We start from the raw sequence: 23,667 nt of genomic DNA on the forward strand, positions 1-23,667 counted from the left end.
CGGCCTTGTTATCGTGGTTGAGATCGCATTTAGCACCAGTGAAGGATTGAAGACAACATCACAACAGAATGAATATTACTTTGACACGTGGGGGATGAGAAGTACCATTGGATGGTTGAGGCTCGTTTTAATAACGCTGCCGAGCTCGCAGCATAGCGGCATTATTCATGCTCGTCGAGGAGAAAGAAACACCACCGTCCTACCCAGATACCCTGATACATGTATGTAAGGCACAAGCCAAACCCTCTGTCAAGGGCAAGGCGGCCCCAAGTAGAAGACAAGGAGAAGAAGAAGAAGAAGAAGAAGAAGAAGAAGAAGAAGAAGAAGAAAAAAAGGCATCGTAGTATCCGTGAAGCAGGATCCCACCCCATCCTCAACCCTTCTTGTACTTGTTGACGAGCTTCCAGTACGCGGCATCAAGCCTCTTCTCCTTGGCCTCGGCCGAGCAGAGCAGGCGTGCCTGCCTTGCCACCTCGAGCTGCATCTTGACGACCTCTTCTAGCTTCTCACGCTCGTGCTCGCAAGTGATCGTGAGCATTGCCAAGTTGACTTCGGGGTCAAAGTCCACGTAGGGCTTGTACTTCTTCTTGAAGCACATGCGGGAGAACTTGTGGCTGACATCGGTAAAGGCCCTGGATCTGAAGATCACCTTAATGCAGATGTTGTCGAGTCTCCTGCAGATTTGCTGTTTGCGGCACGCGTCGGCGCGGCTCATGGTGAAGGCGGGAGCTGCAGCGCGTGGAGGCGCTTCTGCAGTTGATGTAGCAGCCAATGATGGGGCGGATATAGACGTCTTTGTGGATTTCATAGTTGTGGAAGGTGTTCTTGTTGAATGTGGGCTTGTTGACGTGCTTTTTGCCTTTTGTGATGGTGGGGATGGTAATGTGTGAGGGAAATGGAGGTAGAAGCGGATGTGAAGGGTAAACGACATGTCTGACTAGCACTTGCAAACGCTTTTTGCACTCACTTTTTAGCCTAGTCAAGGGCCAGTGAACATGACAGGTTAAGATTAGACACTCGGAGAAAATCAGGAAACATGTGAACCCCAACTCCTCTATGTGCATACCATTCCTTTTGCTCTTTCAGTGCAGTGTCTACGGCTTGATTCGGACCCAGCATCGTCTTGAACTGATACATGCTGCCAATGAATCCTTACAGAGAATGCTTGGGAAGTCAAAGTCTTTTGGTTCAGCAGAGCGGGTATTAGGCCATGTAAAGCGCTCTAGATATCTCCACGCCAACAGTGACACTTGATTCTTGTATATCCACTTCCCATTCTACTTCGTCCGTTGCATGTAATTATATTTTTTCCAGAGCTTCATCTAGTACTGCACGTTCACGCGTGCAGTTGCATATTGTGTATTGATCTTCTGTAATACCCATCAGTTGTGGAGGTACAGTGAAAATGGCTCTCATTACTCAGTTCAAAGTCTGTAAGAGTTATTGTTAATCGAGTGATAAGGCAAATAAGGGTTTGAATACCAGTACTCTGCTGAATAACTCAAGGAGGTTTTGGAAGAACAGACATTCAAATCGCCGAATTTCTAAAACAGGTCGAGCTTTTGGAAGTGATTTTGAGGATTCCATGTCAAAAGAAACAGAGCGCTGCATGTGCTGAGATTGGCCTTGTGTAATCCAACTAGATGGCTAAAGTGCAGCCAAAACAACAAAAAGAAGGCCTGGATACAATTAAGGGACCACTCCAAAAATTCATGTGGATGATAATCGACTTCACGGTGAGCAGCTGTATTCGTTCAACGATTGGCTGCTTCTGAATCGCTGTGTGTGTAAATGCCGGCACTCATCCCTGCTCATTGGAATAGCATCATCAAAGTGACCAACTTCATCTTATGCAGACGATGAAATGAAGATGCAGCAAAAATGAGATATGTCCAAATTTTGTTGTAGTCGCCTGCAGCTTCAATATGCATGTAGATGCCGCGGCTCTTTGCACCCCTGGCGGAAGATGCGCGCTAAGATACGAGCGGATAAGATGTTCAGGCAGGTGACGCCATGAGGGCCGAAACAGCGCGATAGCTTGCTGAGTGGAGTTGGCCTTATCATCTCCAAAACCTCTGGTTAGGTACTGAAGACTCATCATTTCTTGTATACGAAGCTCCTGGCGAGCAATGAAAAGCTAATAGCCATGGCCGACGAAAGAAGTCCATTGATTCAACGCGTCGATGTGCGCCCCCATCGCGACCGTTACCCGCACCATCGCCTTCGATTCTTCTGCACTACCTTCCTGAGCGCGACAATAATCGCTGGTGGACTTGCTGCCATCTTCTTTTTCGCCATTGCGCCTCCTACCCAAGACGACGAAGCTTCTGTATCACGAGTATCGGCATTCTTGTCCTCGTCTGCTTCACAAGTCCCTGAAGGATGGGCACGCAAGACGGCACTAGACTTTAACGACCTACAAAAGACTCTGCTTGAGACACCAAGTGCAGAAAAGGCGGAATACTGGAGCAGGTACTATACCAGCGGGCCACATCTCGCCGGAAAGAACTTTAGCCAAGCACTATGGACAAGAGAACGATGGGAGGAGTGGGGAGTCGCTAGCACCATCGTCGACTATGAAGTGTACATCAACTATCCAAAAGGTCACCGGTTGGCTCTGATGGAAAGGATTGTAACCGGGCACGAGAAAAAGGATATTTCCGCTAGTTCAGAGGACGTATGGAAGGTCACGTACGAAGCGCGGCTGGAAGAAGATGTCCTAGACGAAGACAAGTCAAGCCAACTTGCAGACCGAGTACCCACCTTCCACGGATACAGCGCTTCAGGAAATGTTACGGCTCCATACGTCTTCGTCAACTATGGCACATACAAGGATTTTGAGGAACTCAAAGCAGCAAACGTCAGTCTAGAAGGCAAGATTGCGTTGGCAAAGTATGGTGGTGTCTTCCGTGGCCTGAAGGTCAAGCGTGCCCAAGAGTTGGGTATGGTTGGCGTGGTCATGTACAGCGATCCTGGCGATGATGGTGAGGTCACCGAGAAGAACGGCGTCGCATGTTATCCAGACGGTCCAGCCAGAGAGCCCAGCAGTGTCCAACGAGGAAGCGTACAGTTCTTGAGTAAGTTGAGCCTTGTTCTTCCAGTGCTTTGCTAATGCTGTGGCCCCTTCAGGTTTTGCCCCAGGTGACCCAACTACCCCTGGCTACCCTTCAAAGCCTGGTTGTCCCCGCCAGCCGGTCGATCACGCTATGCCCCATATTCCATCTCTACCTATCTCCTACCTCGACGCCCTCCCTCTCCTTAAGGCTCTCAATGGGCATGGTCCGAAAGCATCATCTTTCAACGAACACTGGCACGGCGGTGGCTTGGACTACAAGGGTGTGGAGTACAATGTTGGACCGTCTCCAGATGACGTTGTCCTGAATCTCGTAAACGAGCAGGAGTACGTTACAACACCGCTGTGGAATGTGATTGGAGTTGTCAACGGCACGATCAGCGATGAAGTCATTGTCTTGGGAAATCATCGGGATGCGTGGATTGCCGGAGGCGCAGGGGATCCTAATAGCGGCTCTGCAGCTCTCAATGAAGTGATCCGAAGCTTCAGTGCTGCGATGGAAGCTGGCTGGAAGCCATGGAGAACCATCGTATTCGCGAGCTGGGATGGCGAAGAGTACGGTTTGGTTGGAAGTACAGAATGGGTGGAGGAATACTTGCCCTGGCTTTCTGCCTCAGCTGTCGCATACCTCAATGTTGACGTTGGTACGAATGGGCCAGACTTCAAGCTTTCGGCTGCACCGCTGTTGAGCAGGGTAGTTGAGGAAGCCAGTAAGTACACATTAATGCTCTGTTGACTGGACAGGGCTAATTCAACCTAGTTCAGATGGTTGCCTCTCCTAACCAGACCGTACCTGGCCAGTCAGTATACAACGTATGGGATAAGAAGATCGAGACAATGGGATCCGGCAGCGACTTCACGGCCTTTCAAGACTTTGCTGGTATCCCGTCGATTGACATGGGCTTTGGCTTTGACGCCAAGTCTGCAGTCTACCACTACCACAGCAACTACGACTCTTTCGACTGGATGAAAAAATACGGCGATGCTGATTTCGAGTATCACGCCACCATATCAAAGATCTGGGCACTCGTAGCCGCCAAGCTCGTTGACTCGCCTGTCCTTCAGTTGAATGCTACAGACTACGCGCTCGGCCTGAGCAAGTACGTCCAAGCCGCCAAACGTACAGCACAAGTGGATTCTCCAGATAAGAGATCATTCGAAAGCTGGCAACCTCTTGATGATGCAGTATCTCATTTTCTCGAAGCCTCTGTAGCTCACGACGAAAGAGCTGCCGATCTCGAACTTCAGTACTCCCTCATCGACGATATCCCCTGGTGGCAACCTTGGAAAAAGCTCCAACTCTTCGTCGCTATTCGCGCAGTCAACAATAAGTACAAATACTTGGAGCGCAAGTTCTTGTTTCCCGAGGGACTTGACGGACGAAGCTGGTTCAAGCACGTGGTCTTTGCACCAGGTAAGTGGACTGGCTACTCGGGCGCGACCTTTCCTGGAATAGTAGAAGCTATCGGAGAGGGTGACGAGGCGGCTACCAAACGTTGGGTTGGCATCGTTACCAAGGCCATCGACAGTGCTGCAGATTGGTTGGAAAAAGATTGAGCATGAAGCTATTTGCTTGTATATGGGTGGAGCAGTGTACGAATCTGATTGCTACATTGCCTTCACAATGATGTCCCAGGTAGGTGCAGAAGTAATTTGAATCACTTAGTCATGTCAGTTACATGTTGTATCGAGCCAACGCAGAAGATATTCTATTAAGTGGTCATAAGTAAAAAACAGAAAATCAAAATCTGAAGCCCATCCTTTTTAAGTGACTATATCTTCTCATTTGTCTTGCTTACCAGCTGACGACAGTAGGGTACTGTGGCCCATTGAGAAGATCCGACATTCGGGGTGGATGTGGCTTAGAAAAGGTCTAAGCGTGCGGGGTATAAGGTGCAGAAACAGTGAATAGCGGGGTATATATCGATGAAGGGGGGTTGTGGTGGAAGGTGCGGTCGGGGGGGGGGGTGCTTGGGGTTCTGGACGATGCGGCGGCAGCTAAGAAGGCTTAAGTAAATGTACGTCGTTAGCTTCTTGTTTGTATTCACGTATCAACTTGAAAACAATGGGCAAAAATGTCATCGCTTTGGCTTTACTACAGGATAATAGTCTCAATCACTACAGCACAGTGAAAAGCGATGATCTTTCTCTACCCGTACGCTTGGACTCCGCATTCAAGAAATATGAAAGCGGGTGCCAGACTGTAGGATAGCAAAGGATGTGTTTGCTCTTGCGATTCTGCGTGCCACCGTGCTTATAGGAGAAGCACGGGGAGGGAGCGAGAAAATCGCGGCGGAGGTGGAGATGGGGAGTGAGACAGTAGGAGGTTAGACGTACCTGAGAGTGACTCCAATGGTGTGCGTCGCTGGAGCCCAATCGTTGTTGTCTTTGCCATCACCTTTGGTTTACAACCAAGCCTTTGCTGGCCATCGCCGTGGAGCCATGTCTTGGGCCAGAGACAGGCGCTCCTGTTGCTCAGCCTTCAGTGACAGTCAGTAAGCTTACGGGTGGTTTTGTCTCCAGGTTACGTCTGGGATAGACTTACAGGGCTCAAGGTACTCCACCACTGGTAGAAGTTTCGTTCCAGCTCCTCAGCGACTTTCACGTCACTGCTTGCTCGAAGATATATATGAAACTCGAAAATGTAAGCTTGAATATGCCGATTGACGGTTGCGAAATCCGAATTGCCAGCCCGCATCAAGGAAGTGATCAAGAGTGCCCTCTGGGAGAGGCTGGACCAGATTCTATCAATGTCTTCTTGGAGTTCTCTTGCCAATCCCATTGGTATGATGCGAAGAGGTGGTGGAGGGGAATCAGTGCGAGACGAAGATGGGGGATCACTTGGAGGCGGAGGCGGAACTCGCGTAGAGGGAGGTAGAGCAGTCCATGATGGCTGCAAGTTGCCTCGACGAGTTCGGCGAGCTTGACGGCCAACAGGACGGCCTATTCCTCGAATATTTGGACGGTTCATAGGCATATCTATAGAATCTGTGATAGAATTTGTGATAGAGTTTGCGTGTCTGCTGTATTGTTTGGTGTCAATTTCAAGAATATATTGCACCAGTGCGCAAGGTGCGTTTGCTCCAGAGCCGGCGACCACCACGCAACGCCCCGCTTTTCAAGTCACTGTATGAATGCTCACTATAAAAACCACCTCACTCACTTCCTACGAACTCTCCAACACTCAAATCCAATCCTCTGTGAGGCTCAACAAAGGCACTCTGTCCCCCTCTGTTCCCCATACCAAGCTGAGTTCACCCCTTACTATCTCTCCCACATCAACACCGCGTCCAGTGATGATTGTCTTTACCACAATTGTAGTTGTTGACTTCCGCATGATAACGATACTTTTGTATCACGAGCACACAACTGAGGACAGCTCACTGACTCACAGATCCACCAAGCGCCTCTTCTGTACATCACTGACGCACTGCAAGTCCGCCAGATGTCCAAGAGACACACAAACTCGGCTTTTTATTAATAAACACCATCAAAACAATAGCCACTACACTGCATAGTAATATCAAGCTGAGTCTTCCTTTATTCCCCTCACTGCTTACACATTGGAGCGACCTATCAACACTCCGTGATGAACGGAAAAATTGTAGTTTTCAACGCAGACTTCAAATGAAGATAACATGACTTACTTTGAGAGTACTTTGAGTGAGATCTACTCACTCATTGGCTTTGTTTACTCGCTTTCGTTTTTCTCCTTTCAGTTAGTAACATACTGCAGATTTCCTCCGCCAACCCCGAATCACCACAGCTGCCGCACAGCAACGACGCTCATCGGTCATACTTGATGAGAGACACTAGGTAGGACCTGTACGAGATTTGACACAAGTCTTTGTGCTTTGTGTTTGGCCATCTGATTAAGTAGAGATGTGGTACTTCAATTACCATTGTCTCCAAGTATAGTGGCCTAGATCAATATCCCATCTCAAAAAGAAGGCGACATGCTCTTGTGTGGTGACCTTCGAGAACAAGTTGGGTACATTGGTATATAGATCAATGATACTGTGTTTTCTGCTCTATTTTTCAGTGCTGTGACTTGCCGTGCGTGAAAACTTGCGTGAGTGTGTGTGCAATTTGACAAACAAGTGCGCTGAGAGCTTAGCCGAATTTTGCAACAGAAGAGGGAATAGCATAGATAGACACGAATGGCGTTGACACGAGATGTGGCTAGTACAACAGTTTGCGCTGTGTGCTTAATTGTTATGATTCTTAGACCTGATTGATATCCAAGTTCGCTCACTGTAAAGAAAACAAGTTTACGGTCATGCTGGTATGCGCTATTGATAAACCTAAACATATGCAGTATCTCTCTTTGGCACGGGGCTTAAGACAGCGACCTGTTTATGCTAACCAAAGCTTCCTTATCTCCATCGTAGTCTTTCCATTAATGCCAGTCGCCCTGCATCTGCCGAATATTCGTACTGATAGTTACGCCAACCGTGTGGGTTGACAGCATCATGGCATCAAGCTTCAGCCTCAGACTGAATCTTATTTCCCCCTAAGTATGCCTGCTTCCCTGGGGCAATAAAGCCCTGAGCTTTTGGGTTGTATTGTTTGTGGAAGGCATGCGTGGGTATACAGATCGGCATCTCTCATTTTATCCATCGCCATCGTCGAAGTCGGTTAAGGAGCGCGCGCTCGCGAAGGGGGGTTACGGTCAATATTCGGGTCGCTCGACGAGAGTTCACTGCCTATATTATCAGAAATAAACAGAAGTCTTCAATAAGGTGTAAGCTGCTGATGGGGGTACCGTAACAATCAGTAAACAGAAAGGTTGTGAAGATGTTGCTGACCTGGAAACCCGTAAGGATGATGAAACACCAGAAGCAGGTATCTAATGTAATCTCAGAAACCTCAACACAAGGAGTTTTGAACTTCGATATCTGTTTGTCTGATTGCATCGTTGGAATGGAGCACTGTTATTACCGCAGCAAGCTGTGCCAAGACCTAGCATCAAACACAGGATGCCCAAGTGTCTGAACTTGGAATTCTAGAAGACAGCCAGTGCAAGCGCGTATCCGCACCACTACTAGAAGAGCCCTCTGTTCTCTTCTCCATTGTAAGGTAACTTCTGCTTGATGCACACTACCGCGAAGCTGGCTGTGTCACTGCTAGAATGCGTCCTTCTGACTAATATCTGTGTCCATAGTAATACCGTTATACCATGAGACGCTTCAAACTGCGAGATTTGACAGAGGCTTTCCTAAAGCCTCTGTAATTATACTCTCCAACACCAAGAAAGAAATCCAGGACCCTGAGTCTGCCCTGCGATTACTTCTTCATCGAACGGCGAACAATATACTACCAGCGACCTATCGGACAGCATATGATAACCACATAAACATTCAGATGTCAGAATGAATCAGAAGAAGCCCTATCAACAGCACGGCACAGAATATTTGGAGCAAGCGATTGCGACGAGCCGGCTAGTGTCACTGCATGTTTGAGCAAGCATACGGGAGTTTGGACATATCAGAACTACATGGACAAGCAGCTAACGGCATGTTCTAGAATCAAGCAACTCATGCCGATCGAAGCGTTCGAAGCCATGTTGTCAATCTGCGACAGCAAGCATGGTTGGCACCAAGGAAAACACCCTACTGGAGTGTGGTAATATAACTATGGCGAGCGCAAAGATACAACCAGCAGGGCTAGTCTTTGTGGCATAAGGGTATACCAGAAACTCGGTATGGGGTCACAGCATTTGGCGAATCAAAAGGTGGCGCTGTTGCACACAACAGCAAAAGAGATACCTCTCCGCAACTGTGCAGTCGCAGGTTAGATATTTAGCGACGAAGGTGCATGCGACAGATGGAAAACCAAACTGGAAATCGAGGAAGGAAGTAAAAGGGGCAAGGAAGAAAAGTATGTCCTCAAATCGTGTGTGCGCACACACACACAAGAAAGGATACGAAGCTGACGAGAACGTAGGGAGATATAGGTATCTCATCTTCCAGACCGACCGCGCTCCGCCCTCTCAACAGTTACTACCACGCTCTCACGAACCCCCTACCTCTCCCCTCGTCCACCTTTTGAACCGTATCCCACCGCACCTCGACCCGCCATCTACCCTAATACAGCCAAAACCTACACGGCGCGGACCCAGCGGCACCTTTCCACCCCGCATCACAACATACAAAAGAGCAACCCCAGGGCCTACAAGAGGATAGGAATGTCTGCGGTTATGATGCTAGCGAAGTCCCTTGTTCTGGGATCGCTGAAGGGTGGAAAGGTGTGGATCTGAACGCTTTTCGGAATCGATGTAAGGAGAGACCGGGACATTCCTTTGAGGGGGATAAGATACGGGAACGGCAAATAGATTTGGGGAGAAAACTGGGTGTTCAGAAAGAAGGAGGCAGTGACAGAAAAGAACAGGAGGGTGTGGCAATGGGAAAAGAGATATACGGCGTTAAAAGGCAAGAGAGCGGGCTATACAAGGCGTAAAGGGGTAGAGGAAACAGGCAGAAGGGGAAATATTTGAGAAGAAAGGGACTGATATAGAGAGGGGGTCTCGCCTGCAGTAAGACAGGGTCGGTATGCAGGATCATATGCTGCATTGCTGTGATTTCTTTGGCTTGCCTTTGCACAAGAGCAACATTTCTCATATGTTGAATTTATTAGTTTGACCTGTGCTGCGAGATTTAGTTATTCTGAAGGTTAGCACCCCTACGGGTAGCTCTATAAGCTCATGGGGGTCTGATAGAAGCCTTACCACGGCATCCTTCTACGACTTTTGGTGTACGTTAGTGCATGGCCTTACCTCATTACTGAAACTACATATAGACTTCCTACAAGACGAATACTATGCTGTCACAGGTGTCTGCATCGATGGTGCCTTGTTAGAAAAGAAGAACAATAGAATGAGTGTGGCTGCTGTAACTTCAAAGAGTCGCATATAGATCGTCTTAAGAACTCATGTCGAGTACAGCCCTTTCATTGGTATAAAGAGCGGCTCTAACAGTATAGAGCTACTATGAATTGATACTGTTTGATGTAGCTCAGACCACATCTGCTTTACCTCTGTGTCTACTGTAGCAAGAAGAAAAGACTTCTTTCTTTTACTGGCGACATGTCCGAAAACCGTACTACCATCATAGTAGCTGCATCATAGTCATCAAGAATCTTGTATGAGCTCTCGTTTTAAGTGTTGATGGGAAAACAGAATCATCGCAAGCGTATGCTAGTTAGAGACTGTCCTGAAAGTCTCTCAAGTTTTTCAGTCCAAATGTTCAACGGAACGTGAGCATCGTATCTCGGTTGCTGGCGGTCTCGATATGTCGGCGCTGTGGCTTTTGAAAGACACAAAGACAAGCTTCTCGCATCATGTCTCACTGTAGAGCACTCAGGAGCAACTCCTTCATTGCTGGTAACGGACCTGGGAGATAAGAACATCTTGCATTGACAGCAGCTCTGTCTGTGATGTGTGGCCAAGTATCTGAACCACAAATTTGGTCTTGCACTTCTCTTGAGGCATTACTGTTCCTGTCAATAAAGAGCGTTAGACACAGCCCGTCTTGCGCTGAACATGGGGTTTCTGGCACGGCCGCCTGGCCAAGTCCTTTTCTCTTCGCTAGGAGAGCTCGGAACTTTGACAGACACTCTCAGCATCATGTTCTTGTTCTCATTGCAAGAGTGTTATTGCACGGCGCTCTCTCAGTTGTGATGGCCCGTGCGACATAAGAGGCCATCCATGAGGGTAGAACTTGTTTGCCGCCCTCTGTCTTCCGACCTCCAACAAGACTTTCAGGCCTCGTACAACTGTCCCTAGATCGAATTTCTCTGTGTTTGTAATACTACTAAGACGAAGTTGCAATCCCTGACACCGTTCTGATAAAGCTCGTGGGATCGCCGCGGAGGAGGACAGCCAATGAGGAGTATCATCACTACCCATTCTGGGTTACACGGACATGCTGCGGCCTTCCGCGAGCTCGCAGATACCTTTCATATGGAGAAACTAACACTCAGGGCATCTTCGACTGCGGTTTCATCAGCCGTAGACGCCTGTATATCTATCGGGGTCGCACGATGAAGGCAGAACAGTGACCCAGGTCCACGCGCACTCTGATCTCGAAGAACGGCGGCATACTTGCGGCGCCCAAGTGGGTAAGAGATTGCCTCTGCGCGATCGGCAGTCTCAGTGTTGCAACCTCCCTTACTGCAACTGACGAGACGCAGCCTTGAGCGATATCTCTGCATGAACAGCTACTCTTCCAGGATCGCTTTGTGACCACATTGATCCAGTATGGATGAAAAGTATAACCCGGAATTTACAACCGTCAATGGCAACTATAATGATGCTTCATGGCGACGCTTCTCGCAGAAATCACCGCATCTGTTGACAATAGCGCAATGACTACTGCGCCCTCAATATGCCCAAATAGACGAGACCAACGGAGGGAGGCCCTACTCACAACTGTTGGAAGAAAGTCTGGAAATATAAAGTGGAAGCAAGACAACCACCGTACTTGAGGAGAGATACTCATATGCCCGACATCAATCCAGGCGGCTGCTGATTATCGGCATATACCTTTGTGAGTATATGCGCATTTTGCCTGACCATGATATTGACAGATGGCACAGGACACAGCAATATTTTCTTGCAGTTTTCCCATCCCTGCAGGCGCCGCCGCACGAGATCCAGTCGACCGCTGCGAACAACACATATACAATATTGGGCCACCGGCTCGCCATAGAACCATGCCGATCCCAAATGTTGCGCCTGAATCATTTCGAAATTTACAGCAAACATTATCTGGGCAGACAAAGCAACTCATGCAACGACCAAAGTAGACACTAAACCGAGCCTCCGCGTCGGCAGTATAAATGGTGTAAGGACTCTCACAGTGACTTTGATAACAAGACCACTGCTGTGATCTACACGTCTGTAAGACACAGCATGTCTAGGCTATAGCGCAAAATATGGTCCGGGTGCCTTGCTGACATGGAAGTTCCCCCAGCTTTGCAGAGACCAGTTGTCGCCAGTACCCCCGGTTTCCGAGAACAAGCCGCCAACAGAGTCGCGGAAGTATTTGCAAGCCGATGATAAGTTTAGAGATGAATTCTGGTTGAGAGATTTATAAGAAAGAGATGGATTGGCGTAAATCTAGAACCGCGAACGTGACATAAGCAGCGAGTTAGTCCATGCGGATAACTTTGGCGGAAAGGATGGGTTGAGCAAGTGTCGTCCATGGATGCGAGACAAGGGCAGGATCTTGAGTACCAGCATCATGCCGCTAAAGCAAATTGAAGTCTCCTAGACGATAAGATGTTTGATGTTGTTACAGCCAACTATATAGGTCTGTTGATCTAGAACGTATTCCACATGGTCGACATTGACATCTGACTTTTGGACCTAGGTGCGACAACGGACGCCTTCGACTTAGACGATTCGGCACAACGCCATACCCGTTATAATTCGATACTCGGAAAACACCAGATATCGCTTGTACGAAATGATGTTGATGACTTTGACGTAAACTCGTTACTGATAGCCCAAAAGCGAACTTCCTTTCAGGGCATCGATTACGCCTGATCAAATCGTCCTCGGCAGCCGCATCAACTTTTTCAACCCAATAATCGGGTAGGCGATTCTTGCTGGAAACTACTGGGATCTGCTGAGATTAAAACACCAATGTCCTTCCGAAGAGCCCTGGACGATAGAAAGGGTCACTTCCGAAGTATGTACAGAGTCATGGAATAGCCTGCCATCAAGGAACACGACAAGGTCATTATTTTCTGCACCTCTGCACGAAAATAAGGGTCGGACTTCTTTCGGAATGGTCAAGGTTTAAACACCACCATGCCTTAGATTTTCGTCGAAGCAGATGTTGAAATTGATTCCGATAACAGAAGTAAAAGACGAAGCTGACGAGGGCTCTTAGCATATGGTAAAATCGCTCGAAGGTTGGTACTGCTGTTGCTCGGGTCTTCCACCACAAAGTATCATGTTTAAGATCTAAGGGTGCAGAAAGAGCTGGATTGTGCTGCCGTGTCACCGAATGGAGTTACTACTAGGCCGATCGAGCGCTAGATTTGATTCTCCATATTCGAATTTGAGTTGACCGCACTCCCGAAGCTCGGCAAGGTATCTCAGCTCGATGTAACGGAGCGAAGCATCGTTGTGTACACACTCGCGTTACACGATAAGCTAATAACAGTGTCCTACACTGCATTGCATTAGCACCACCCATCAACATAGTAGAATTCACCCGGTCGAAGTGATGGAAAAAGTGCAAGTTGAAAGCTGGCTTTGAGAGCATCGTGGCGTTGGAGCAAACCAAGTGCTCTTATAGATGGGTGCGACGATCGCGGTATTTCTGAACGAGAATCTAATGTAGACTCTTCGTATGTCCTAAGGTTTCTCACGATGGATAGCAAGCCAGGCTCAAGAGTTAAATTGCTGTCCTTTTGTAGGCTACGATCTTGGTAGGTGCGGCAACGGTGTCGGGAGCGGTCGCTTTGAGTCTCCGATGATGGAGTCTCCCCGGGCGGCGGGAGGAGCGATATCTTCCTCAGAAAGTGCTAAACCATCATCTTGCCTTTAGCTTTGACTAAAGGGCCGCCATTACCAGAACTGCTTGTCCATGCGGTACGGTTTTGTCGGTTGTTGCTGCTGGTATTGGAACGCTCGTAGGTGTGATGGAGAAGAACACAACAATCCATTAGGCGATGCTGGCCCCAAAAGAAGTAGGCTTCACCTAGTTGAGTCCATCGAAATGCTGGAAGAAAGATTTCCTATACGCTTTGATCGTCCGATCCGAAGCATTTGCCGACAGTGATTGCAAGACTCGAGAGCGACGCGCTACAGTCATGGCCAATAAGATGCACGAGAAATCTATCATGGCTGTTTGATCAGCTTTTGTGTGTGTGCAACGTCAGGTTTATTGGAGCTTGAGCATCGGTGGGGTTACCTCAGAAGGGTTTTGGGCAAAGGAAGCATGCTCAGGCAGGAGCTACTAGCGATGCAGATTCAGCATTGGTGCTGGGAATGACTTACCAAGGACCGCTGGAGTCTGCTTCCATGTATGAAATGAGCGTCGAGAGAGGACGCAACAGCCTAGGCCCAACGATCGGAGCTGCCGTGGGAGGGCTTCTGCAAGCTTGAATCTCGATCGCAACATCAGGGCGATCGGAAGACTCGAGTCCTGATGAATGGAGGAGATTTGTTGGTCTCCTCTCAACTCGTTGGGGGCTGATTTTGACTGTAGTGTGAGCAGCGGAGCAGAGGCCCGCGGCTACGGTCTTGAAGGGTTGCCATTGAGATCATCACCAAGCCGAAGATGACCCAAGAGAAGAGATGGAATCGATGAAGGGGATAAGGAGTTCATTACGAAGCTTTTGAGGGATGCGCGGATGAATTGCGAAAATCTGACGACTACGCCTTGTTGGTGGTGGGACAAGGGTTTGGAAAGTGGTGATAGTCACTTTGGTGTTGCAGCAATGAACTTCGATTGACGCCAACGACCGTGCATTGTTCTGGTTCACAACGCCCCTCTCTACTCACTGCCTACACTACACAATTGAAGCACATGGCTTGTGCCTCCTCTCTCTTCAAAATTGGCTACCCAGAGGTTGTTTCCGCGCCTCAGCATGGTAGGCAGTACCTATGATGTCGTGATACTGAGTTCGAGTCCGCCAGCGATTTCCCCGCAGCGCAATGCCCCTTCACGTCGCGTCGCAGTACCCGCATCCTCACCCCTGGTACTCTCTCGTCCTACAAGTCCACTGAGATCAACAACCGGCGCGTCGACCACCAACCCTAGAGCTGTCCCTATCCCTGAGGGTGCACTCAGGGGATTTGCCACCGTTGGTAATCTGGTACGATCCGAACACTTTACAAGCCGGCTAGACGACGACTTTACGGCGATACAAGAAGCGCGATTGCAGAAGGATACAGTAGATGTTGTAGAGAACATTGAGAAGCCTCGCAAGCGGTCTACGGAGAAGTCCATTGCTGCTACAGATGAATCTGAGAAGCCTAAGCCTAAGCCTCGAGCGCGCAAGCAGAAACCCAAGTCAGACAAAGAGATTCTCGACTCAGATGACGAACTACGACGTCCACAGCGATCTACAAAGTCGCCTTTCTTCAACGACGAACCTTCCAAGTCCGCCATCAACCCCCCAAGTGAGACTACGGATGCGCCGAATCTCACCAAATCGGGGAAGCCACGCAAGCCGCGTGCTAAGAAACAGAAGGCCGAAGGAGAGGCTGTGGAGCCTGTCGTGAAACCAAAGAGAACGAGAGTCACAAAATCTAAGAAGACAGCCGTGAAGAGTGGCAACGAACAACCCAATGACGTATCCGTCGTCTCTGCGCATTTTCAAACGGGGGTAGACAAGGATGACGGTTCGAAATCAGTGTCAGGTCAGAAGTCGGTAGAGATAAAAGACAGTTCAGGTGGTCATTCTGCATCTATATTGGATGTCCCAGATAGTCCACAGTCTAAGAATGTCGCTTCACTCGAACAGCGACCACCAACTTCTGATGCAGAGCCACTAGAGCTGGAACAAGCTCTAGTGCGAAGGCAAGATTGGACGCCTCCTCGCGACACGACCACAACATCGCCAAATGCAGACTCAACAGGAAAGGAGAATATATCGCTAGCACAGAATGCTGAGGACAACTTCACAAACCTGCTCTCTAATTTTGCTTACGCACAATCACCCTCGGCTCAAACAACTACAAAAGCGGGCTGTTTGGCTGGAGAAGTGATGGGCACTACGAAAAGAAGACGTATCGAGGTAGGTGCTGTCGCTGACTATTCAATGAAGCCACTATGTTGATGTTTGTCTTCAGCTAGTAGAGATACCCGGCAACCAGACCAACTCCCGTGATTCGTCGCCTGAGAAGGGCAAAGCTCCCAAGAAAAAGCCGCGCACCATCACAGACCTTGTGACAGGACAGTACGGTCAAAGAGATGAAGAATCCGACCCGAACAATGCCTTAGGAAATTTCTTTGAGCCCCGAACATCAATGACTGCGATGCCATTAAACGATATGGCTGCATCGGGTACCAATTCACCCCAGAAGAAATTGCCGCGTAAGCGTAATAGCCCAAAGGCGCCAGCTGAGAAAGGCGAGCCGAAGGCGAAGTCGAAACCCAAGAGAGTATCGGCCAAATCTACTACTAAACCCAAGCTTGTCGCCGAGAAGTTGCTCAGCCCTGCTGCGGCAATCTCACGACTGAACCAACAGGATGTGCTTTTTGGTACATCAAGTCAACTGGCATTGGAAGAATCCCCAACAATGATCCGACAAATCCAGTTCGCGATCAAGGAGTCAGAACAGGATGCAGATAGGGCCGACAACTGTTCTTTTGTCGCGCCTTCAGCATGGTCTAGACTCACCAAAGTCAAAGGCCAGAAAGCCTTATGGGCTGTCAGTGCGCGAGATGATGACGGTGGCATGTTAGAGCATATGCAAGATGTGCGTATTCCCGAGCCTGACCGAACGCAAGACATCCCACTGCTAATGGATGTCATTCATGACAAGCCTGATGGTGCCCGGAATGATCCTGTCGGCCCATCGTTGTTCATTGATATTGATGACATACCTCAAGACCCTCCTCCACCCATTACCATCTCGTCTGATATACCGACACCTCCTTCCCACTCCTCAAACACCCCTCAACTGCAGGATTCGAGAATAGAAAACTTTACCACAAACGAGTTGGATTTCAAAGATATCGATGCCTTCGAATCAGAGCCACCACCCTCAAATCAGAATGCAGAATCTCAACATACTTTTGTTGAAATTGACGAGTTCGACTTACCACCTTCGGCACAACTGCAGTATAGTCCCGCAACTAAATTGAGGCCGCCTGCATCTGCGTCAAGAACGGGTTATGGATCGCCCAAGAAACGTGGTAGAAAGCCAAAGTCGCAGTCTACTGTTTCTAAAGTCTCTATGTCTTCGAATCCGATATTGAAACCATCATCCTTGGAACCTAGGGCAAAGCCGAAAGAGAAGGGTGCAGTGCCTTCTACTCCGCTCAGGGAACCAAGTCGGTTCATCGATATCGACGAGATTCTTGACTCGGAAGACGACGCCCTCGAAGCATTGTCTCCCACACCACCACGGGTCTACAAACACATTGATCCAGAGCCTTTGCCACTGATCTCGCTCTCACCTACTACATCGCCCAGCAAGACTACCGCAGGTACCAGCTTCAAATCCAAACAGGGGCCATTATCTGATGCAAACCTGACTCCGGTGCACTGCATACCAACCAAGATGCTAGAGTGGGTCCATATCAAATCCGACATCTTTGCACAAATTACAACGCACATCCGCTCCTTACCCCCAACTAGAGATCCCACAAAACCTACGTGGCACGAGAAAATTCTTATGTACGACCCCATTGTCCTTGAAGATTTCACCGGCTACCTCAACGATTGTACCAGCATCCGTTTGTTCAAAAAGGCCACGCAAAAGCAAATCAAGGCATGGAACCAGCAGCGAAAAGTTGATGGTGAACCCATTCTAGTGGTTGAAAAAGGTTGCGAAGAAGACGTACTGGCTGTAACGAAAGAGCTCGAGACACAAATGGTCCAGAGTTGGTGTGAGAGTCTAAGCATATGCTGCGTATGGGGTGAAGGAAGGGGAAAGAGCGGAGTGCGTAAGGGACTGTATTAGATAAGATGATTATGATGATGACATTTTGATGAACTCAACGTTGGAAAACATGAAGTGGTCGCAACTGCCTGTACCACATCCGCTAACCCTCATTGGTCCACGCAGGTGAAAAACACGCATTCTTTTTTTTGTTGTCAAACGTAACTGTTACGCTCCTTCCATCCGCTGGCGGCGTGGAAAAGCTCCTCCGAGCAGAGTCCGATAAAGTTATAGACCCATCTGGGGACTGGGACCACCAAATTGACGCCAAACTTGGGTTACGATCCGTCCTCGTGTTTGCATCCGTAGCCTCTTCGCTAGATTCAGGAGACATTCGTGGAAATGCAGAGGCTTTGTGTGTGGGGTCGAACAGAACAGTAGATGTTCCTGGCGTTTCGGGCCACCATCCAGACGTCGAGCATAGATTTCTTCCAGTGCCGTGTATGAAATCCGCAGGTCGAGGATACGACTTCAGATACTTATTTTGTGGTGGGATACCTTGCTGTATCTGCTCAGTCGCGCCTCCATCTCCTTGCATACCTGCGCCTCGGAGTGGGAGCTCGTGGACGTGCAGAGCCTCTCGCTGCCACTCCTGACCCTGTAAACCTGGGTGCGGCGAGCGTTGTTTGGGCGGCTCATTGATATCGTAGCGCTCCGAGTAGCTACCTGTTTTGTTCTCGTAATCTAGCTTCATGACCATTTCGCCGTCTTCGGCTTCAAAGCGCACACGGACTGGTAGCCAATCTGGTATCGCTTCGCCAGACATGGCTTCGAGGGCTTCGAGGAGGGGTTTCTCTTCAAGGGCGGAGACGCCCCATTGCAAGTGGATCTTGTTACATTGGTCAACGGCCCAGGCCTTCATGCGCTCAACTCGGGATATCTCGGCATCGATATCGGGTTGCATGCCTGGAGAATTGGACCACCTGGCTGAGAGATCACGGATGGCTCGTTGCCATGGTCCGATAGAGATCTGTATTGGCGTATGCATGCGCAATGATACGAGAGGTAAGTCTTGGGAGATGGAATTGGCCCATCGGAGGGATTTGGCGAGATGCAGTGCGCTGTCAATATCGATGACTCGGAGTCTTTCTGCAGAGGGCAGCAATGAGAGAGCCGTTTCTGCGGGGAAATGTCGGTATAGTGTATCGGCAAGACCACACAATAGGTTCTGCAACATCCAGTATCTCGTGCAAAGAATCATGTTCTGCACAGTATCAAACTCTAGAGTGTCTGGCATAAGATCGGCGAACTCTGGAGACGCGGGAATTGGTACGACGGTGATGGCTGTTTGCATCAGCTCAGATACATGTTGTGGGAGATTGACTTGTATTAACGACTCCATATGCGAGACTGCAGCCGCAAGTGCGCTAGTATCTTTGGGATTTAGGATTGCCTGTCTGATCAAGCATACTATTTGAGGGCATTGAATGAAAACATGCATGATCGCCATCGATGCACGTTGTGTTGGCGAAAGCGATATCGATGCGTTCATGGGCGGTGGATATGTAGCCGATAAGTAGAAATCGTTATAGTAGACCGATTGTCGACCTGTCAACATAGATTCATTGACCTTTTACATGTCAAAAGGCCGATGCTTAAGTGGAAGAAGAAGAAACTCACATCGTCAACATACGTGTTATCAATCAGATTCCAGTAGTGCTCGTCATCGACTTCTAAAGCCTTACCCGACTTCATCAGTTCAGCGAGTCCAAAGGCGTGAATGGCATGGTACATGGTATCAATTCCCATAAGAGCCTAGCGGGTGTGAGTATATTGCATCTAGGTATAGCAGTCGTAGTCCCTCACCTCGGCCGCATAGTGCATCTTGGTGGCCAGTAAAAGGTCATACGTAGGTTCAGTACGAGCATTTAGAACAACAAGCTGCAGTTCCCTTAAAGCCTTGGCTTTTGTGGCTTTGGCAAGCTTTCGTTTCGAGTGCATTCCATCTCGGTACGCTGCATAGCTATTCAATAAAAACTCTACAGCAAGATCGAGCATCCGATTGTGACCAATACGCGACGGCATGGTTTCAATCCAAGTACCCAGAATGGCAAGTGGCTGTTTTCCGGAGACATCCGGTCCAAGCATATCGATGTAGCGGCTGATCAGTGCGGTTTCCGGAGACGATGGTTGATACGGGACTATAACAGACTCTTTTTCTAGGTGATGGAGGTATGCTTCCAGTGCACGTTGCTGCATATTTGCCTTCTTTTTCGACAGTCTAGGTTTGGGCTTGGAGGTTGGCGCTAAGGTCTGAAAGAAGCCTCGCCCATCACCCACTCTTCTTTCGGTGGTGATGCGCAATTCTGAAGATGCTGAAGAAGATGAGACCGCGTCCTCCTCAGAAGAACTGAAACTATGCACTACAAATGGAACTCTTGATTTGCCGTGTTTTGTTAATTGGTTCGGGTCCTGCACAATGAAAGCTGATGGCTTTCCATACGAGTAGGCACAGGGGCGGTCCTTCTTCTTGCATGCACCGCATTTAGGCTTCTCTTCATCGCACTACAGATCTGTTAGTAAATATTTACATACAATCAATTATATCGTGTTCTGGGCCCGGAACCTTCCAGATAGAAGAAGATTTCGCACCTTCACTTTCCGCTGGCGACACGTGTCGCATTTCCCCGTTTGGGTCATTTCGAAGTTTTGAGAAAGGTACAAAAATCCTCCACTAGCTCTGAAGGTGCTTTCTTCAAGCACTACTTTCAACGACTAATATTACGGTTCGATGAGCGGAATTATCCAGATGCTGGGGCCTAAATAAAGCTCAAATTAGACAATATAAGATCGAACACAAACAGTACAGGGACACTCGGCCAATACAGGTAGTTCGAACAACTCTTATATTTTATAAAGGCCCTCACATTTACTTAGGAACTTTGCAAAGAACAAGTGCGGTATACTGACACTGAAATATGACGTCTAGTTGTTGCGATAGAGGGAGGCTTCAGGCTAAACTAAAATAGAGCTAGTAGCGCAGACCCTTGGCATGACGAGCTAAATATAGCAGCCCCTCCAAACCATAGCAGAGCAATTCACGTTCACCACATGTCCATATACAGATACGCAGCAATCACGCGACAATGGCATGCCCCAGTAATAGTAAAAGCCGGTTGTTTGAAAGAACAGATAATAGCGATATTTTGGAAGGGGGCCAACCATCCCTTACGCAGTCTCCCTCCCAATACCAGCTTTGTACCTCGCCAAACACCTTTCTCGCGCAAATTTGTGCTCGACAATGGGTTCGGGATACCCATTTTTCTTTGCAATCTTGACCGCCTCGCCTTTTGCCTGGTAGGGATTGTGTATCGCGGCCCCTTGCATACCCTCTAGCTCCTTTACCCATAACCTAATGAATTCACCTTGCTCGTCAAACTTTTCAGACTGTGTCCATGGATTGAAGATGCGGAAGTAGGGTTGAGGATCCACGCCTGTTGAAGCACTGAAGCCCCATCCGCCGTTGTTTGAAGCAAAGTCGCCATCGATGAGGTGCGTAATGAAGTATTGTTCGCCGAGACGCCAGTCTAGCAAGAGATGTTTGGCTAGGAAGGATGCTGTTATCATACGAAGTCGGTTGTGCATGTAACCTGTGTGTTTGAGACAGCGCATTGCGGCATCAACGATGGGATAACCTGTACGACCTTGCGTCCAGGCCTGGAAGTGGGCATCATTGTATTCCCATTCGATGTTCGTGTACTCGTACTTGAAGGGTTTGTTCATGCTGTGCGAAACTTAGTTGTTGGGTAGTGAAGAGGAAGTAGAAACTCATACCATACATAGGGCCAGTGAACCAGAACATGTCTGTAAAAGTCCCGCCAAGCTACTTCTCCAATCCAGCCTTTTATGCCCTCCTTGCCCCCGTCGAGCTTCTTCACGCTGTTAATATCCCTAGCCATACGCACACTCGTTCGAGCGGCTAGTGTGCCGGCCGCATGATGTACACTGATTCGGCCAGTACTGTTCAAAGCAGGGAAGTTACGCGTGTCCTTGTACTTGGTGACTTTCTCGGTGAGGAAACGTTCCAATCGATCGATAGCTGCCGACTCGCCAGCTGGCCATAAATGACGAAACCGCTCCTTCTCTTCGGCTGTAAGAGACTTGCATTCTGGGAGATCAGGGACTCTGCAATCGAAGAGCTTCATAAAATTTTCACGGAAACCGGCAGGATTCTTCTCTGGCATGGAGCGTTCTTTAAGAAGATGAGGGTGTGCGTGGAGGTATGCAACCCAGGCGCGGTACCAGGGTGTGTATACTGCGTATTGTTTTCCGGTACCTGTCTTAAGACTTCCGGGTGGTACGACGCAGTCATCGTGTTGTGGATCCATGTTGATACCTTTCTCCAACATCATACGCACGAGCCGTTCTTCCCGGCGCAGCTCGTCGGGCTCGTATTCAAGGTTACAAAAGACGTTTTTTACATTCCATTCAAGTGCCAGTTCAACCAATCGCTTTTTTATGTTCTTCCTTTCGCGCACCGTCTCAATGTAGAGAGGTATGTCGAGCTCTTCTAATTCCTGCTTGAGCAGCTGTACCGAACGAAGCTCAAAATCGCACTTAGGCGGGCTGACAAGATGTGCTTCCCAGTCTTGTGGGCTCATTATCCAGACAGTAATTAGGCCAATTCCTTTACTCTTTGCGAGTTCTGCAGCTTTTGAGAGGCCTGTGTTGTCTCGTATGCGCAAGTCGCGCTTGAACCAATGCATGACTGCATCGCCGTGCCCACCTTCGTTTCTGCTTTGTATCTTGTCCCTCTTTTGCTTCGTGTCTTTCAAAGTTTTCTCCAAGATTGCAATTGGCCGTGGAATCTCGTTAACATTGTACATGGCGCATCGCTCGTTGCTCATTTCTGCCGGATAGTATCGCCGATCGACTATGCCTGCTCGTTCTTCTGGCCTCGAATGATCAAAACCGCCTTCTCTGTTCTTGATATCATCTCCAGGTGTACCATTTTCAGAAATTCTTGCGGTCGCATCTGTGAGCGGCGTGCTGTTTGTGAATACTTTATCAAGAGGTTTAGCTATGCGCGAGCGCTTGTTGGGTGCGTTGCCGGATGCGTCAGTGTACGTGTTGGCAGATATGGCGTTGTGTAGAATGCCGTTGAATTCACGCTTTGGAGGCATTGTAAGGGCACCCTTCGAAGAGTGTATGAAAGGTCGAGGTGATACGTAGCACAGGTAGATCAAGTATGTCCTGTGGGTTGGAAACACCAGCATAGAATGGAATGGTCTGAGAGGAGCAAAACAGCGCATGCGCAGGTACCTGGCCTCACACTGCCGGCCAACAATTGAAGTCTGTTCAGAGAAAGATGCAGGTTGACATCTTGTGTTCTCCCGACGCGTTCATTTCTCGCGTTGGCTTAGCACCGATCAATGACGCAGATCGTCCCTGAAACATTGAGTCGAGATCGGTTGGTCAGATTAGCGAAGCCAGCCCCTGTCAACGTCCCCCGGGATTCAACGGGCGCCCAATTTTATAGCTGTGGCCACGTCTCGACGCGCATCGTTGGTGACGATTCCCATATGGTTGCTACACGTTCGAGGTCCAGTAAACAGCTAATGGAACCATCTCAGGAGAGAGGTAGGGTCTGGTGGGGTCGAGCCGGATAATGGGCCATCTGTGCGTGTTCTCTTTCTGAGTCCGTTGTTTCCGACCCCAACTCCATCGCGTGAGTTTTGTTTTCAAAACACATCTCGGCTTATATACGAGGCACACTTGAAGCGAAGACGGAGCCCGGTAGAGCGAACATGACGCGATTCTGACATTCTGAGTGTTCGTCCTGATATGTGACCGCTGGTGGACAGAGGCTCTACTAGCCGCTATCGTTCTATCTTATGTCTTTGGGGGGGCCATTGGTAATCATACGTAATCGGCCCAAGCAAGAAGGGCTGCTATAGATATTTTGAAGCATGAAAAAGTCGGTGTAATCTTGCGTGAGATTGAAGAGTCGACCGATGACCGACGG

General features: G+C 48.8%; 6 protein-coding genes across 6 annotated transcripts; 2 read left to right on the forward strand and 4 right to left on the reverse strand.

Moving 5' to 3' along the window:
- Positions 1 to 373: 373 nt before the first annotated feature.
- COCSADRAFT_356897 (uncharacterized protein) lies at positions 374 to 1,023 on the reverse strand (the record flags this gene model as incomplete). The annotated part of the gene is made up of 1 exon (XM_007701785.1): positions 374 to 1,023. Exon 1 carries the CDS (start codon positions 929 to 931, stop codon positions 374 to 376), a length of 558 nt encoding a protein of 185 aa, XP_007699975.1. The 5' UTR covers positions 932 to 1,023.
- A 1,014-nt stretch (positions 1,024 to 2,037) lies between these two features.
- Positions 2,038 to 4,922, forward strand: COCSADRAFT_181258 (uncharacterized protein). Its single transcript, XM_007701786.1, has 4 exons — positions 2,038 to 3,077; positions 3,130 to 3,783; positions 3,834 to 4,841; positions 4,889 to 4,922. The coding sequence occupies exons 1-3, from the start codon at positions 2,147 to 2,149 to the stop codon at positions 4,628 to 4,630; spliced, it is 2,382 nt and encodes a 793-aa protein (XP_007699976.1). The 5' UTR covers positions 2,038 to 2,146; the 3' UTR covers positions 4,631 to 4,841; positions 4,889 to 4,922.
- A 556-nt stretch (positions 4,923 to 5,478) lies between these two features.
- On the reverse strand, positions 5,479 to 6,050 carry COCSADRAFT_160333 (uncharacterized protein; the record flags this gene model as incomplete). The annotated part of the gene is made up of 2 exons (XM_007701787.1): positions 5,479 to 5,553; positions 5,619 to 6,050. The coding sequence occupies 2 exons, from the start codon at positions 6,048 to 6,050 to the stop codon at positions 5,479 to 5,481; spliced, it is 507 nt and encodes a 168-aa protein (XP_007699977.1).
- Positions 6,051 to 14,677: 8,627 nt separating this feature from the next.
- On the forward strand, positions 14,678 to 17,723 carry COCSADRAFT_171161 (uncharacterized protein; the record flags this gene model as incomplete). The annotated part of the gene is made up of 2 exons (XM_007701788.1): positions 14,678 to 15,829; positions 15,885 to 17,723. 2 exons carry the CDS (start codon positions 14,678 to 14,680, stop codon positions 17,721 to 17,723), a joined length of 2,991 nt encoding a protein of 996 aa, XP_007699978.1.
- Positions 17,724 to 17,764: 41 nt separating this feature from the next.
- COCSADRAFT_356903 (uncharacterized protein) lies at positions 17,765 to 20,342 on the reverse strand (the record flags this gene model as incomplete). Its single annotated transcript, XM_007701789.1, has 4 exons — positions 17,765 to 19,272; positions 19,323 to 19,457; positions 19,509 to 20,207; positions 20,295 to 20,342. The coding sequence occupies 4 exons, from the start codon at positions 20,340 to 20,342 to the stop codon at positions 17,806 to 17,808; spliced, it is 2,349 nt and encodes a 782-aa protein (XP_007699979.1). The 3' UTR covers positions 17,765 to 17,805.
- A 282-nt stretch (positions 20,343 to 20,624) lies between these two features.
- Positions 20,625 to 23,297, reverse strand: COCSADRAFT_36669 (uncharacterized protein). The gene is made up of 2 exons (XM_007701575.1): positions 21,477 to 23,297; positions 20,625 to 21,426 (listed from the first exon to the last, which is right to left on the reverse strand). The coding sequence occupies exons 1-2, from the start codon at positions 22,823 to 22,825 to the stop codon at positions 20,871 to 20,873; spliced, it is 1,905 nt and encodes a 634-aa protein (XP_007699765.1). The 5' UTR covers positions 22,826 to 23,297; the 3' UTR covers positions 20,625 to 20,870.
- Positions 23,298 to 23,667: the final 370 nt, after the last annotated feature.

The sequence above is a fragment of the Bipolaris sorokiniana genome (genome assembly GCF_000338995.1).
Source record: "Bipolaris sorokiniana ND90Pr unplaced genomic scaffold COCSAscaffold_7, whole genome shotgun sequence".
NCBI classification, from domain to species: Eukaryota; Fungi; Ascomycota; class Dothideomycetes; order Pleosporales; family Pleosporaceae; genus Bipolaris; species Bipolaris sorokiniana.

Excerpts from the sequence above, each read along its gene's own strand:
- COCSADRAFT_181258 (XM_007701786.1), top strand. The coding sequence starts at position 2,147 with ATGGCCGACGAAAGAAGTCCATTGATTCAACGCGTCGATGTGCGCCCC. Across the intron at positions 3,078-3,129 it reads AGGAAGCGTACAGTTCTTGA|GTTTTGCCCCAGGTGACCCA; the intron begins GTAAGTTGAGCC and ends TGGCCCCTTCAG. Across the intron at positions 3,784-3,833 it reads CAGGGTAGTTGAGGAAGCCA|TTCAGATGGTTGCCTCTCCT; the intron begins GTAAGTACACAT and ends AATTCAACCTAG.
- COCSADRAFT_36669 (XM_007701575.1), bottom strand. The coding sequence starts at position 22,825 with ATGCCTCCAAAGCGTGAATTCAACGGCATTCTACACAACGCCATATCT. Across the intron at positions 21,427-21,476 it reads GTTCACTGGCCCTATGTATG|CATGAACAAACCCTTCAAGT; the intron begins GTATGAGTTTCT and ends AGTTTCGCACAG.